The 13,138-nt window shown below is 39.8% G+C and overlaps 1 protein-coding gene across 1 annotated transcript in view; it reads left to right on the plus strand.

The window, feature by feature from the left end:
- Nucleotides 1-12,642, plus strand: part of MSR1 (macrophage scavenger receptor 1) — a gene marked incomplete at its 5' end in the record, with an annotated part of 69,215 nt that extends 56,573 nt beyond the window's left edge. The window contains 2 exons of the mRNA XM_081085119.1: nucleotides 2,889-3,077; nucleotides 11,777-12,642. Coding sequence (XP_080941245.1) covers nucleotides 2,889-3,077; nucleotides 11,777-11,910 — 323 coding nt within the window. The 3' untranslated portion in view covers nucleotides 11,911-12,642. The remainder of the gene's footprint in view (nucleotides 1-2,888; nucleotides 3,078-11,776) is intronic.
- Nucleotides 12,643-13,138: the final 496 nt, after the last annotated feature.

Raw genomic sequence — 13,138 nt, forward strand, 5'->3', positions numbered from 1 at the left:
AAAGGGACACATGGTCAGTGTTTATCTGTGTTTACCTGATTTGAATCTGGAGAAAATCTACATTGAAAAAAAACAAAAAACAAACATTACTCTTTTCTGAAATCTTTAGATGCAAGGTAAATATTCCCCAGTGGAGAAAATCTGTCTGACTAAATATGTTAGCTTGATAGCAAAGAAACCATAGCCATTATTTACATACATATAATGAGCTGGCTAAATTCTAAGGAAATTCTGACCTGCAGTCTGACAAAGCAAATGCTGATTGTGGATGTTCAGAATGACAAAATGGACTTTTCTCCATCAGCAAAGCAGAGTAGTTGAAAGAGCCTGTTGGCCTGCCACTTTTCTCTGTATTAGTGCATAGATGATCAAGGATTGGCAAAATATGGTAACAGTTCTGTAATTGATTTCTAATTGAAAAATATTTAGTTGACAGATAGGCATCCCAAACATATTTAGCCCAAAAATATTCATTAGAGGACTTACGCCCCTTCAAAATCACACAAGCATAGGGAATTTGGAAGTAATATGCAGCCATTCTATCTACACTAATAAAAGACAAACATGCAAATTGACCATACCTTTGCTATGCCTTCAGCCACGCCCACCAGTCAATCAGAGCAACTATATGCAAATTAACCCAACCAAGATGGCCACCGACAGCCACAGAGCTGGAGCAAGCAGGAGGCTTGGTTGTCCCAATGATGGAGGAAGCCAAGCTTCCCAACTGCCACGTTGGCTCAGAGCTCCACTCAAAGCAACAAAGTTTCAATTATAGAAGGTAAATAAACCCCAGATACCTGCTTTCAGCCGGCTGTGGCCACGGAGCTGGAGCGAGCAGTAGTGGGTTGCCCCTGGCGATGGAGGAAGCCAAGCTTCCCTCCTGCCACTCCTCTCAAGGCTACAAAGTTTCAATTATAGAAGGTAAATAAATCCCAGAAGAAAAAAAAAAGAAGAAAAAAAGGAGAGGCTGTGAGCTTCCATCACCGGGGGGGGGGGGGGGGGGGAGAGGTGGGGGGGGCTTGGCCAGCCTGAAAACGGCCCTCAGCCCCTCACCCAGACTGGCCAGGCACCCCAGTGGGGACCCCCCACCCTGAAGGGGGTGTGACCAGCTGCAAACACCCATCAGTCCCTCACCCAGGCTGGCCAGGCACCACAGCAGGACCCCCACCCTGATCCGGGACACCCTTCATGGCAAACCAGCTGGCCCCCACCCATGCACCAGGCCTCTATCCTATATAATAAAAGGGTAATATGCAAACTGACCCTAACAGCAGAAAGACTGGGAATGACTGGTCACTATGACACACACTGACCACCAGGGGGCAGATGCTCAATGCAGGAGCTGCCCTCTGGTGGTCAGTACACTCCCACAGGGGGAGTTCTGCTCAGCCACAAGCCAGGCTGATGGCTGCTAGTACAGCGGTGGTGGTGGGAGCCTCTCCTGCCTCCTCAGCAGCACTAAGGATGTTTGACTGCAGCTTAGGCCTGCTCCCCGCTGGCAAGTGGACATCTCCCAAGGGCTGCTGGGCTGCGAAAGGGATGTCCGACTGCCAGCTTGGGCTCGATCCCCCCAGGGAGCGGGCCTATGCCAGCAGGTGGACATTCTCTGAGGGGTCCCAGACTGCAAGAGGGCATAGGCTGGGCTGAGGCACCTCCCCCCGCCCACCCCAGTGCACAAATTTTTGTGCACCGGGGCTCTAATTTGGAATAAATATACATTCTAAAGGATTCTATAAAAGCATCAGCAGGTGTGTCTGATTAACATGTCTCCTCATTTAAATATGTAATGTGATCTTGTAGGTTAGTGGTTCTCAAAGTATGGTCCCAGAAATAACAGCTTCAGCATCCTGTGGGAACTTGTCCCACTCAAGACCTACTGAGTCTTGTGGGGACAGCCATCTGTGAATCTAATGCATACTGCTATGAACTGAATTATGTTCATTCATCCTCCTCTCCCTATGTTGAAGCCAAAAAACACCATTGTGATGATATTTAGAGGTGGAGTTTTTAGGAGATAATTAGGTTTAGATGCTATTATGAGGATAGGGTCCTCATGATGGAATTAGTACCCTTAAGAGATCTGAAAGCTTATTGTCGCCTTTCAAAAATTGTCTGCTTTGTATCTCATTCAAAGAAAGAAAAACATGTTGGGACAAAATCCAGTAGCCTTATAATAAATATCCAAGTTATCTTGTACCTCTTACTAGAAGATAGGATATTTGGTCATCTATTTTTGTGTTTCTGATATTATAAAATATCTTCTCCACCTCCTATATCATTGAAAGTCACTGGATTGTGTTTTCCAATTTGTGTGTTAGTGTGTCAAGAAAATAATAAATCTTTTTGTTATAAAATTTTCTAAATAGTATGAAAAGCTATATAACATTTAAAAACTCGTAGCTGTTGAGTTTTAAAATCATTGAGATATAATCTTTGAAGTGTTCTCATATACACAACTTACATAAATGTTAAAACAGAATAGATTTTAATCTTCACCTTTGACTAATGCCATGCTTATAAACTAAACTCTTAAGTGCATGATGCTAGAAAGTTTAAAATGTATTCCAATAGTTGAGCTTATTGAAAAAAAGTGCTAAAATGATTTTTAAAAATATATTTTATTGATTTTTTACAGGGAGGAAGGGAGAGGGATAGAGAGTTAGAAACATCGATGAGAAAGAAACATCGATCAGTTGCCTCCTGCACACCCCCCAGTGGGGATGTGCCCGCAACCAAGGTACATGCCCTTGACTGGAATCAAACCTGGGACCCTTCAGTCCGCAGGCCGACGCTCTATCTACTGAGCCAAACTGGTCAGGGCAGATTTTTAAAGCATTGTGAAATGGTGTTAATATATAACTAACCCCTGCTGACTTTTGTTACAGCTCCACCTCGGACAGTACGACTGGTCGGCGGTAGTGGCCTTCATGAAGGCAGAGTGGAGATTTTCCATGATGACCAGTGGGGCACAGTTTGTGATGACCACTGGGAACTACGCGGTGGACTGGTCATCTGCAGGAGTTTGGGATACCAAGGTGTTCTAAATGTGCACAAGGGAGCTCGTTTTGGACCAGGTAATTTTTAAAAATATATATTTTATTGATTTCATAGAGGAAGGGACAGGGCGAGAGAGACACATCAATGATGAGAGAAAACCATCGGTAGGCTGCCTCCTGCACGCCCCCTCCTGTGGATGCAGCCCGGGCATGTGCCCTATTGCATGTGCCCTGACCAGGAATCTAACCCTGACCTGCTGGTTCATAGGTCAATGCTCAACCACTGAACCACACAGGCTGGGCAAGACAAGGTACTTTTTTTTAAAAAAAATTATCATTATTGTTGAGAATATTACAGATATTTAAAATGTTTTTTTTTAAATGAAGCATAGGCATTCTCTAATATGTAGAAGCAAGTAGAGATAGAAACTTACAGCATAGGAAGAAAAATTGTGTGTAGGATTTTTTAAAATGGCCTTTCCTAGAAAGTAGAAATGAAGAGAAAGGGACATTTAATTTAAAATGACATATGCTCTCAACCTTTAATATGTAAATTTTATTTAGATTTAATTGGTTAGTTGCAGAGCAGTAACATAGAGGAAAACAGAGTGATTGACAAAGTAGGACAAGCGAATTAATAAGGTGACTTAGAATCTATAAAGTGGACAGCTCATTTCTAATAGAAGGCATACAGCTGTCATCTATGCTGATTACTCACCTCGGAAGTGATAGCTAAAAACTCTGCATTTTTGGAAATACCAGTATGTGATGATGATCTGAATTCTTAGGATGTGTCTTTGTTGAAAAAATGAAATATAGTTTGCCAATTGTCTAGATAATTCAATCAATATGGACTGGCTGAATAGCTCAATCCAAAAAGAGAAAAATACTCTAAAATAGCTTTTATCAAGATGACTTACACTTTACGTTATCCAAAGAGTTGACAACTCTGCATTTAGCTTTGTATCTCTAAGGAACAAGCCTGGTGGTACAATTTATTAATTTCTTCTATCCCAGATGGTAAAATCGCCACTGTTTCAACACTGCATTCACCTTAAGGCCTAGTTTCACAAGTAGAATATTCTTTGCCCCACAGCTTTTATTCATTCCTGCTTATATCTCGAGGGAGTTCTGGTCTAATGCACTGGCAAAATATATATATATATATATATATATATATATATATATATATATATACATACATACATATATAGTATAGAATACTGGCAAGAAAATGTTTTCTATTTAAATAAGTAATGAAACAATAGAGTTTAGTCTCATGTGAAATTATTATTATTATTATTATTATTGGCTACATGAAGGCAATTTCCTTCAGATAACTGGCCACTTCTCTAAGATGAATGTTCATTTTTACTGAGGCTGTGCATTTAGGGTAGTCGGTGGTGCTATATGTTATACTAGAGTGTTATTGATAAAACAGCAAAGTATGCCAGAATTTTGTTTCCTGTTTACATTTTCAAGCACCTGCTGAAGTGAATCAGAAGGAACAGGCATTTGATAACGAAGGAGATATGAGTTGAAACTTTAGTGCTGATACTTATGTCTCAGATTTCAATCTCTTATTTCAATAAAATGGGAATAATAATAATAATAATTCCAAGCCAGGTTTATTTTGAATCTTAAAAGAGCTGGCATATAAAAAGTGCCACGCCCTAACCGGTTTTGCTCGGTGGATAGAGCATGACCCTGCGGACTGAAGGGTCCGGGGTTCAGTTCCAGTCAGGGGCATACACCTCGGTTGCAGACTTAATCCCTCGCCCTGGTCGGGGTGCAGGAAGCAACCAGTGGATGTTTCTCTCTGTCTCTCCCCCTCCCTACCACTCTCTCTAAAAATCAATGGAAAAATACCCTCAGGTGAGGATTAACAACAACAAAAAGTGTCCAGTACAAAGCCTGCCTGGTGGCATTGCGCAATAGAGGCAGAGAGCACCATCAGCTGTATAATTATAGGTTAGTTTCCATCCTCTGGAAGTTAGAAGGGCCAGACCTGTGTTGTATGGTACAGTGGCAGAGTGATGCTCCAAAGCTCACAGAGTTGAATGTGACTTCTTATTGAGCAGAGAGTGTGACTGCATGTACTAGATAGGAACCCAGATCATCTCCCCGCTCCACCCAAGGAGACCCAGCTCTAGTCTCTACTCACTGTGTGGAATCCAGCACCAAACAAGTGAGGCGTGATTGATTATGAGAAATTTAAAATCGCAAAGCAAGATGAGCTGGGAGAGGTAATAAAACTCAGGTTATTTGTTCTGAAGAACAAGAGTCCGAGAAATAAATTTCAAGATCTGCTTCGTTGTATGTTTTATTTTAAGAAACAGGCTTACTTTGTAAGCTGATTTGGGATTAGACACAACAAACAACCTTTTTATGTAAAGCTGCTTACACTCCCCCTTACTTTTCCACTCCACCTTAAATTACAGTTTAACTGGGGAGCGGAGGGGGAGAAAAAGCAATTTTGAATGCAGCATAGAGACAAAAGCAGAAATATGAGTGGAAGGGTTGGGGAGAGAAAAGGATGCATTAGAATTTTAATTATTTGTCATTTCTTAGTAAAGTAAGAAAAATTAGATTAATACTTTATGTATATATACCAGTACATTACTACCAACATTCAAACAGGAAGGAAAAACACTTGCATTTGTCTTCTTTGTATAATTCCCCATTAAAGAAAGAATACAATTTTCTCCATGCAGTTTCTCCCTTCTCTCTCTCTCTCTCTCTCTCTCTCTCTCTCTCTCTCTCTCTCTCTCTCTCTCTCTCAGTTTTGAAATGGCAAACATGGCTTACCAGAGAGAATCCTTGTTAGCGTTAAGAAGAATTAGTTTTGCAGCTGCAAGGAAAATGACTTATAGGAATAAAGCTTAAAGCATTCTCCTTTAAATAGGTTCCTCCATTTGGATGTGTCTTTTGCTAAAGTGGAATGTTCTCTCTCCACAACCCCCCCCCCCCACCGCCCCCACCCCCACCCCACCCCAGTGGACCAAAAGGTTAACTTAAGGAAGCACTGAGAAGCATTTTGCCTGTCACTGCATGGGGTCAGGGAAGGGGCAGTGAGTCACTCACTCCCTGTGCAGGCTCTCCAATCCCTTGTCCCAGTGGCCTCCCTGCAGCAGCCTGGATGAGCTTTGTCAATGGCGGTACTCTGGGAATTTGTTCCAGCCTGTCTGAGCCCGTATGCTAATGCGGGAAGCATAAACTGGGCCTGGAGCAGCCAGCTATCTCCTCTTCTCCTCCGGTTTTACAGAAGTTTGTGCTGAAGCCCCAAACTTGAGAGCAGAAACAAAAGACAATTCTAAGATAACTGTCATCTTCTATTCATCACCCCTTCCCCATTTCATAATCAAATTTCTAAGTGGAATTTAAAACAAATACAAGAATAAACTGAAGGCGATCAAAGATATAACTATACCTCTGAATTAAGCTTCAATAAATAGGAGTAAAAATAATCTCAAAGATAAATAAAATATCTCAATGGATAGGAGCTCAAATTCTTGCCTACTGTACCTTGCATGTAAAAGACGTTTACATGTTGGATCTTATGGAACCTGATATGGAGCCTATAGAGTTCTTAGCACATCTATTTTGTTACTATGGTTAACAAAGACAGGGTGAAGTAGGAATAATATTGTTTAGCAAGTGCTGATTATATGATCTCATTTAGTGCACATTGTACCTGTGAAGAATAGATATTATAGCCCCAATTTTTCACAGAGAAAGTAAATAAAACTGTCAGCTGTCACAAAATTTGCCCAAGTTTATACTGCTATTATGATGGGTTTTTTGGGGGGTCTAGATTATTGTCATAACCTGTCTCTGTACTAGACAGAATGTTCTAAGTTCTTTATGCTTAAGACCTTCGTGTCAGAAGAGCTGGCTTCTTCAAAATCTTAGAATCCTAGATTTTGAGAGGTAAATGAAATTTTAGAGGTACTTTAGCCATATCCCTTTATTTTGCATGTATAATAAAGTAGGGAAAAGGAGTGGCTTCTTTAGGACCACAAAGCTAGAATCCAGAACTTTAGTCTGTTTCACCATTCTCTATTCTGATTCCCGTTCCATTTCAACTTTGATCTGAAAACACAGTGATTTTCTTGAGAGGCTGTTGACAAAGCACTTCCAAAGGCTTAAAAGGGATACAAATTCATGTCACTCAGCCGTAACTGGATTTAATTCACCTTCATGCAGAGATTGCTAACTGTGATTTTTACTTCCACAGAGATCTATTCAGCAGCTAGTTGAAAAATCTCATCACTTTGCTAAGTATCTGGCTAATGTATAAAATCTGATTCCCTTTTTCCCCATAAAAGTTGTGGGTTAGTGGAAATTAGATTAAAGAAATTCAGAGTCCCTCAAAGAACAACACTGTCTGCTTTCTTTTAAAAGAAGAGATGGAGGGAAAATGGTATAATCTGTCAAACATACTCTCAAGCATCACAAACCAAGCTCATGAACCCCAGAAGCCATGGACAGTGCCTTGATCATGTCTGCTTTGGGAACACCAAGTCGGTTAGTCCCGACACAGCCCTAAAATGTTAAAGGAATTGAAGCTGGGTAGATGATTAGGTAGATGACAGGCAGACAGATAGATAGATGACAGATAGGATCAGAGAATGAAAACATCTAAAACATACTCATCAATTTTGCATAAGTTTCCACTAAGTAGAAAGGATAGTTTGGAGGCAAAAAAATAAAAATGACAGCAGCAGCAACAAAATCCTCGAGTAACAGTTATTACCTGAAGAAATAAAAACAAATTTGCTTTTTTATCTTTGAGGTTCACATGAGATAAAATTGTATTAATTTTTTGCCACCTTAGCATTAATTTTTAATGCAGAAACCAATTTGGAAGGATATGGGAAATGTGTATTAAGTAAATTTTTCCCTTAGGCTCAATAGTCCTGACTATATTAACATAAAAATAAAATGACAAATCTTTGAACATTACTTTTATAACTCTATTTGGGCTCCTATGTAGTCAATAAATATCTCCAAGCTGTAAAGGGCCTTATGTTCTGTTGCTAGCTCTGTTCTCTTTGAGAAAGCCATACATGCTTTCTGAGTCTCAGTTTATCTACCCATGAAATGGAGATAATTGCCATTATTCTACAAGATTATTAGAAGAGTAAATTTTAAAATCATATGTGAAAAGACTTAGTATGTTCACTGTGTCTGAGTCATTCCTACATAGAAAAGACCAAAGTTACCGGTAGCACAATCTGCTTTGCACAATAGTGGGGTCAGAGTTAGGACTTCTAGATGCAGGTGTCAGCCCTGCCGCTGATTACATATGTGAGCTCAGTTGTTCCATTTGCCTAAAGCAGAGGTCCTTCCTGGGAAGTCAGTGCAAGAGAAAATGGATTTTGATTTTGTTCACTCATGTAGACGCCCAAAACATCTGCTGAACAACCCAACTGAATAATGCAGAGCATTGCAGTGAATCACTGATTAAAGCCTGGCTCTAGGCGGATGCAAGGGAATGCGCCACCATGCATTAGCTGTGTGACCTTGAGCAACGTTACTTATTGTCTCCGATTTTTACTTTACAGTAAAATGGCATATAGAAGCACTTAACATTGAAGGTTATTTGAGGATTCAATGAGATAACAGATCAAAAGTACTTTAAGTGTTTCTGCCTACATTGTAAATTCTTCAAAGAGTGGGCTGAGATATTCATTATTATGACTCCAGAATGGTTTTCTAACATTCATGGATTCTGCTACTGTGGTTTCTAAGAACAGACAATCCCGGTATGAACATTTCAAGCTCACGTGAGCTCTCCAGTTCCTCATCTTAACAATTGATCAGTCCAGGATAGCTTTAGCTTTTCCAATAGATTGTTTGAATCCTAATGATTTAATTTCTGTTATATTAAATGAAAAATACAATGTTCCTAGTTACCTTGGTGATGTAAACCAAAATATAAATTTGTCTTATATTTGGATCTTTCTAGCGAAGGCACAAATTATACAAAAATTAAGTGATTGCACTAATTTATTTTCCATGTGGAAATCAAAATTTCTTGTCTAATTCAAAAAGTAAATAAAAACATGAGTCATCACAGAAAATGTCTACATCAACATCCTATTAACTTACAGACTCTTCAATTTAACTTTCACATTTCTACTAGACACGATTCTAAAATGTACTTCTGATTATGTCATTTCTTGTTGTCACTCACAATATAAAATTCAAAGTATTTTAGAGTGTGGTCCCAGCTTCCTATCAGTCTTCCTTCTTGCTCATTAATATACTTTGTGTTTGGATGCCAGGAGACTACTCACTACCCTAATACCTCCAACATGTTCATGCTGCCCCCACTATATGGAATGACTTCTATTTTATGCATGGAAACCTCTATCCACTTTTTAAGACTGGGTCAAATTTTATCTACATTGTGATTACAAAATTCCCAATATCTGCTAATTTATTCTTATATTATACATATATATGACTATATATTTATACATAAATAATCATGCACATATTGTTAACTTATGAAGCTAACAGAATATTTGAAAAATCAGGAAGAGCGATGTCATTGTATGTGCTTTACATATGCCTCTGAAAAACGAGGTTTTATTTAACTCTGTTTTACAGTGACCCAAAGATCTCGTATTTCAAAGTATGTTTCATATAGCTCTTGTGACAGAAAGAGGACCTTTTAACATATTGATCCAAATGAAAAAGCCCTCCACCAGTTTGCAAAGGTGTTTGCTGAAATTTAGATGCTAAATCAACAATTTCCTGGTGGCATGAAATGTTCTTGAAAATTCATTAGGGGGTTTGCCATATTGTACTAGTATGTTTAACAAAACCCAATGAAATCATTCATTTAGAAGTTTTCAAAGGTTCTATTTCTAGCTGTCATAAGCGTAAAAGAAAGGAGAACTTTAATAAATGAAACACTTAGGAAAATTTTTAGAAAATATTCTAAAGACATTTCCAAACCTTTTTTAAAGTTATCTTTTCTTGCAATGAATTCCTTCCAAAAAAGCAGTTGTTTTCTTATTCATGATTAAAATAACATCCTTATCTTAAAAGTGGCAGTTTAGTTTGTTTATTTAGATGAATATCTTCAAGGCAGCCTACTGCTGACAGCCATTGTTTTTCCTTCTAATGTGTTTGAGGAAGAATCAGAAAAGGGTGTGAGCTTTGCCATTTTCTTGTTACAGTATTTGCCTGCCCTTGCAAAGAATGCAGACTGGTGCAGCCACTGTGGAGGACAGTATGGAGCTTCCTCAAAAAACTAAAAATGGAACTCCCATTTGACCCAGTGATCCCACTTCTACGAATATATCCCAAGAAACTAGAAACACCAATCAGAAAGGATATATTCACCCCTGTGCCAGGCCAGCACAGCCAAGGGTTCAGTGTGCCTGAGGAGGGGCATCGAAGGATTAAAGAAAAGACAAAGAGAATAAGCTGGGTCTAGGTGGATCTCCTGTGCCTGGCTAAGGCCACAGAGAAAGATGGCAAGCTGAGCCTTTATTTTATAGCCAGAGGTAAACAAGGTAGTGGTCACCATAGTTAAAATGTTCTTATGAGTTTTACTTGTTTTGGCAGCACTTGCAGCACCTCCCACAGCCATTAGCTACCCAGATAGGATCTGGGAGCCTCATAAGGTCAAGCCTAATTATGCTAAGATGGCTGTGTCCTCTAAGCTGGGACTTGTTTGTGGCTTTGCCAACAGGTCAGTCCGAGGCTTAACTCTATAGTCGCTCCCTACACACCCCTATGATCATAGCAGCACAATTTACAATAGCTAAGTGCCCGTCAGCAGATGAGTGGATTAAAAAACTGTGGTACATCTATACAATGGAATACTATGCTGCCGTAAAAAGGAAGGAACTCCTACCATTTGAAACAGCATGGATGGACCTGGAGAGCATTATGCTAAGCAAAATAAGTTAGTCAGAGAAGGATAAATATCACATGATCTCACTCATTTGTGGATTATAATGAACAAGATGAACTGATGAACAAAAACAGATCCAGAGACAGAGAAGCATGGATCAGACCGTCAAACCTCAGAGGGAAGGTAGGGGAAGGTGGGGGTAAGGGAGAGATCAACCAAAGGGCTTGTATGCATGCATATAAGCCTAACCAATGGACACAGACACCAGGGGAGTGAGGGCATGAGTGGGGGGTGGGGGGGTGGAGGGACAAGGGAGGAATAAGGACACATATATAATACCTTAATCAATTAAAAAAAATAATCGATGGTCTTCTTACAGGACAGTTTGTAAGACCTTCACTGGTAGTAGTGGTTTTAGGTTAATTAAAAATAGATAATATATTTGGGAAACCGGGCCCATGTAAATTAAAATACTAGAGGCTAAGAACTCCAGGATACCTTATGATCCAGATCTACCCCATATCCATACACTTGAATCATCAGGTCATTGCCTATATCCATTACTACTGAATCTTATTTCTTTCCTTATTTTTAAAAATAAAAATAATTTTCTAAATGCTTAGAGGAAACCAACCATTCTTTAATCTGTAATTTTGTAGAACTGTGCACCTTTGTTACAGCTCTTACACTTTGGATTTCAGTATTTTACACATCAACAAAATATAAAGTTTTCTGGGGCTGGGGATTGATTTTTGAATCCTAATAAAGAGCACAGAACTTGTATATAGACAATGATCAACACATTCTGTTAAATTAGTGAGTAAATAAATGGCTTTGTTCCACTCAAATATCAAAACTAAACTATACTTCCTAATAATGCAATTGTATCTGATTTCTGTAGGTACGGGTCCAATATGGCTGAATGAAGTATTTTGCTTTGGGAGAGAATCATCTATCGAGGAATGTAAAATCAAACAGTGGGGTGTGAGAGCCTGTACGCATGCTGAAGACGCTGGAGTCACTTGCGTTTTATAACATACTAGTGACCCGTTGCATGAAATCGTACAAGACCCGGGAGCCCTCCCCCCTCCCACCTCCTGCACCTTGGGACCACCCCAAGTCCCAGAGTCCCACCCTGCATGGCCGGCACACCATGGGACGGCCCCAAGTCCTGGAGTGCTACCCCAATGCCCCACTCCGGGCCATGCGGAGCAGCTGCCAGGCCCCACCCCTGCGGCACACATGCAGGGCTGAGGAAACCCTGACAGAAGCTGAGTGAAGTGGCCCCCAGGACCCCCGCCCCCCCACAGGGCTGCAGGATCCCTGGAAGAAGTCCTGTGGAGCGGCTGCTGCCCCCACCCCCGCTGTGCTCACATCCATCTTGTGACGGTGTTACTGTGTGAGGATCAATTTGTATATTAACTCTATTATACAGGATTATATTTCACTCACATTTATGTAATTGCTGCAAAATGATTTTTATTACTTTTATCCATTAAAATCAGTTTAATGAATATTTAAGAGATTAAGAATATTGCCCCCAAATAAGGAATATTTAAAAGTCACTGAATAAGCATATTAACAACCTTCATACTTACTATATGTTTGTTTTTGAACCATTTTAACATCTAAGTTGTCAAATGGAATTTTATGATTTATACATTGAATTAAATATACTGAAGTTTAAGGCTTCTAGATTACAAATGTCAGTAATATGGAAACAATTTCCATCAATGGTTCCAATTATATCTTCACTATGAGATTGCAATTTTTGTCATTTTTTTTGTCTTCTTTGAAATCTATTTAGTTGATTTTAATTGAATTCCTTTCTGAATAATGAGAAGGTTGAGAAAACTTCTTTGGTGCCAAGTTTGCAAAAGCTTTAATTCCTGCATATTTTTTAAAAAAGAATCTTATCCAGCTGTCATGATGTTGGATGAGCAATAACTTGGCTGTAAATGGTAAGTTTCGGTCATGTACAATTTTTATCAGAAGGTTTTACAAGCTCATGTATTAACATGAGAAATGACACGGTTAATAGCATAGTTATCCTATATAATAAAAGGGTAATATGCAAATTGACCAAACAGCGGAATGACCAGTCCCTGTGACGTGTACTGACCACCAGGGGGCAGATGCTCAATGCAGGAGCTGCCCCCTGGTGGCAGCACTAAGGATGGCTGACTGCGGCTACTCCCACCCCCCACAGGGAGCTGGCTTAAGCCATGAGTCAGACATCCCCCAAGGGCTCCAGGCTGAGCGA

Source organism: Myotis nattereri (assembly GCF_964212035.1).
Source record: "Myotis nattereri genome assembly, chromosome: 2".
NCBI lineage: Eukaryota > Metazoa > Chordata > Mammalia > Chiroptera > Vespertilionidae > Myotis > Myotis nattereri.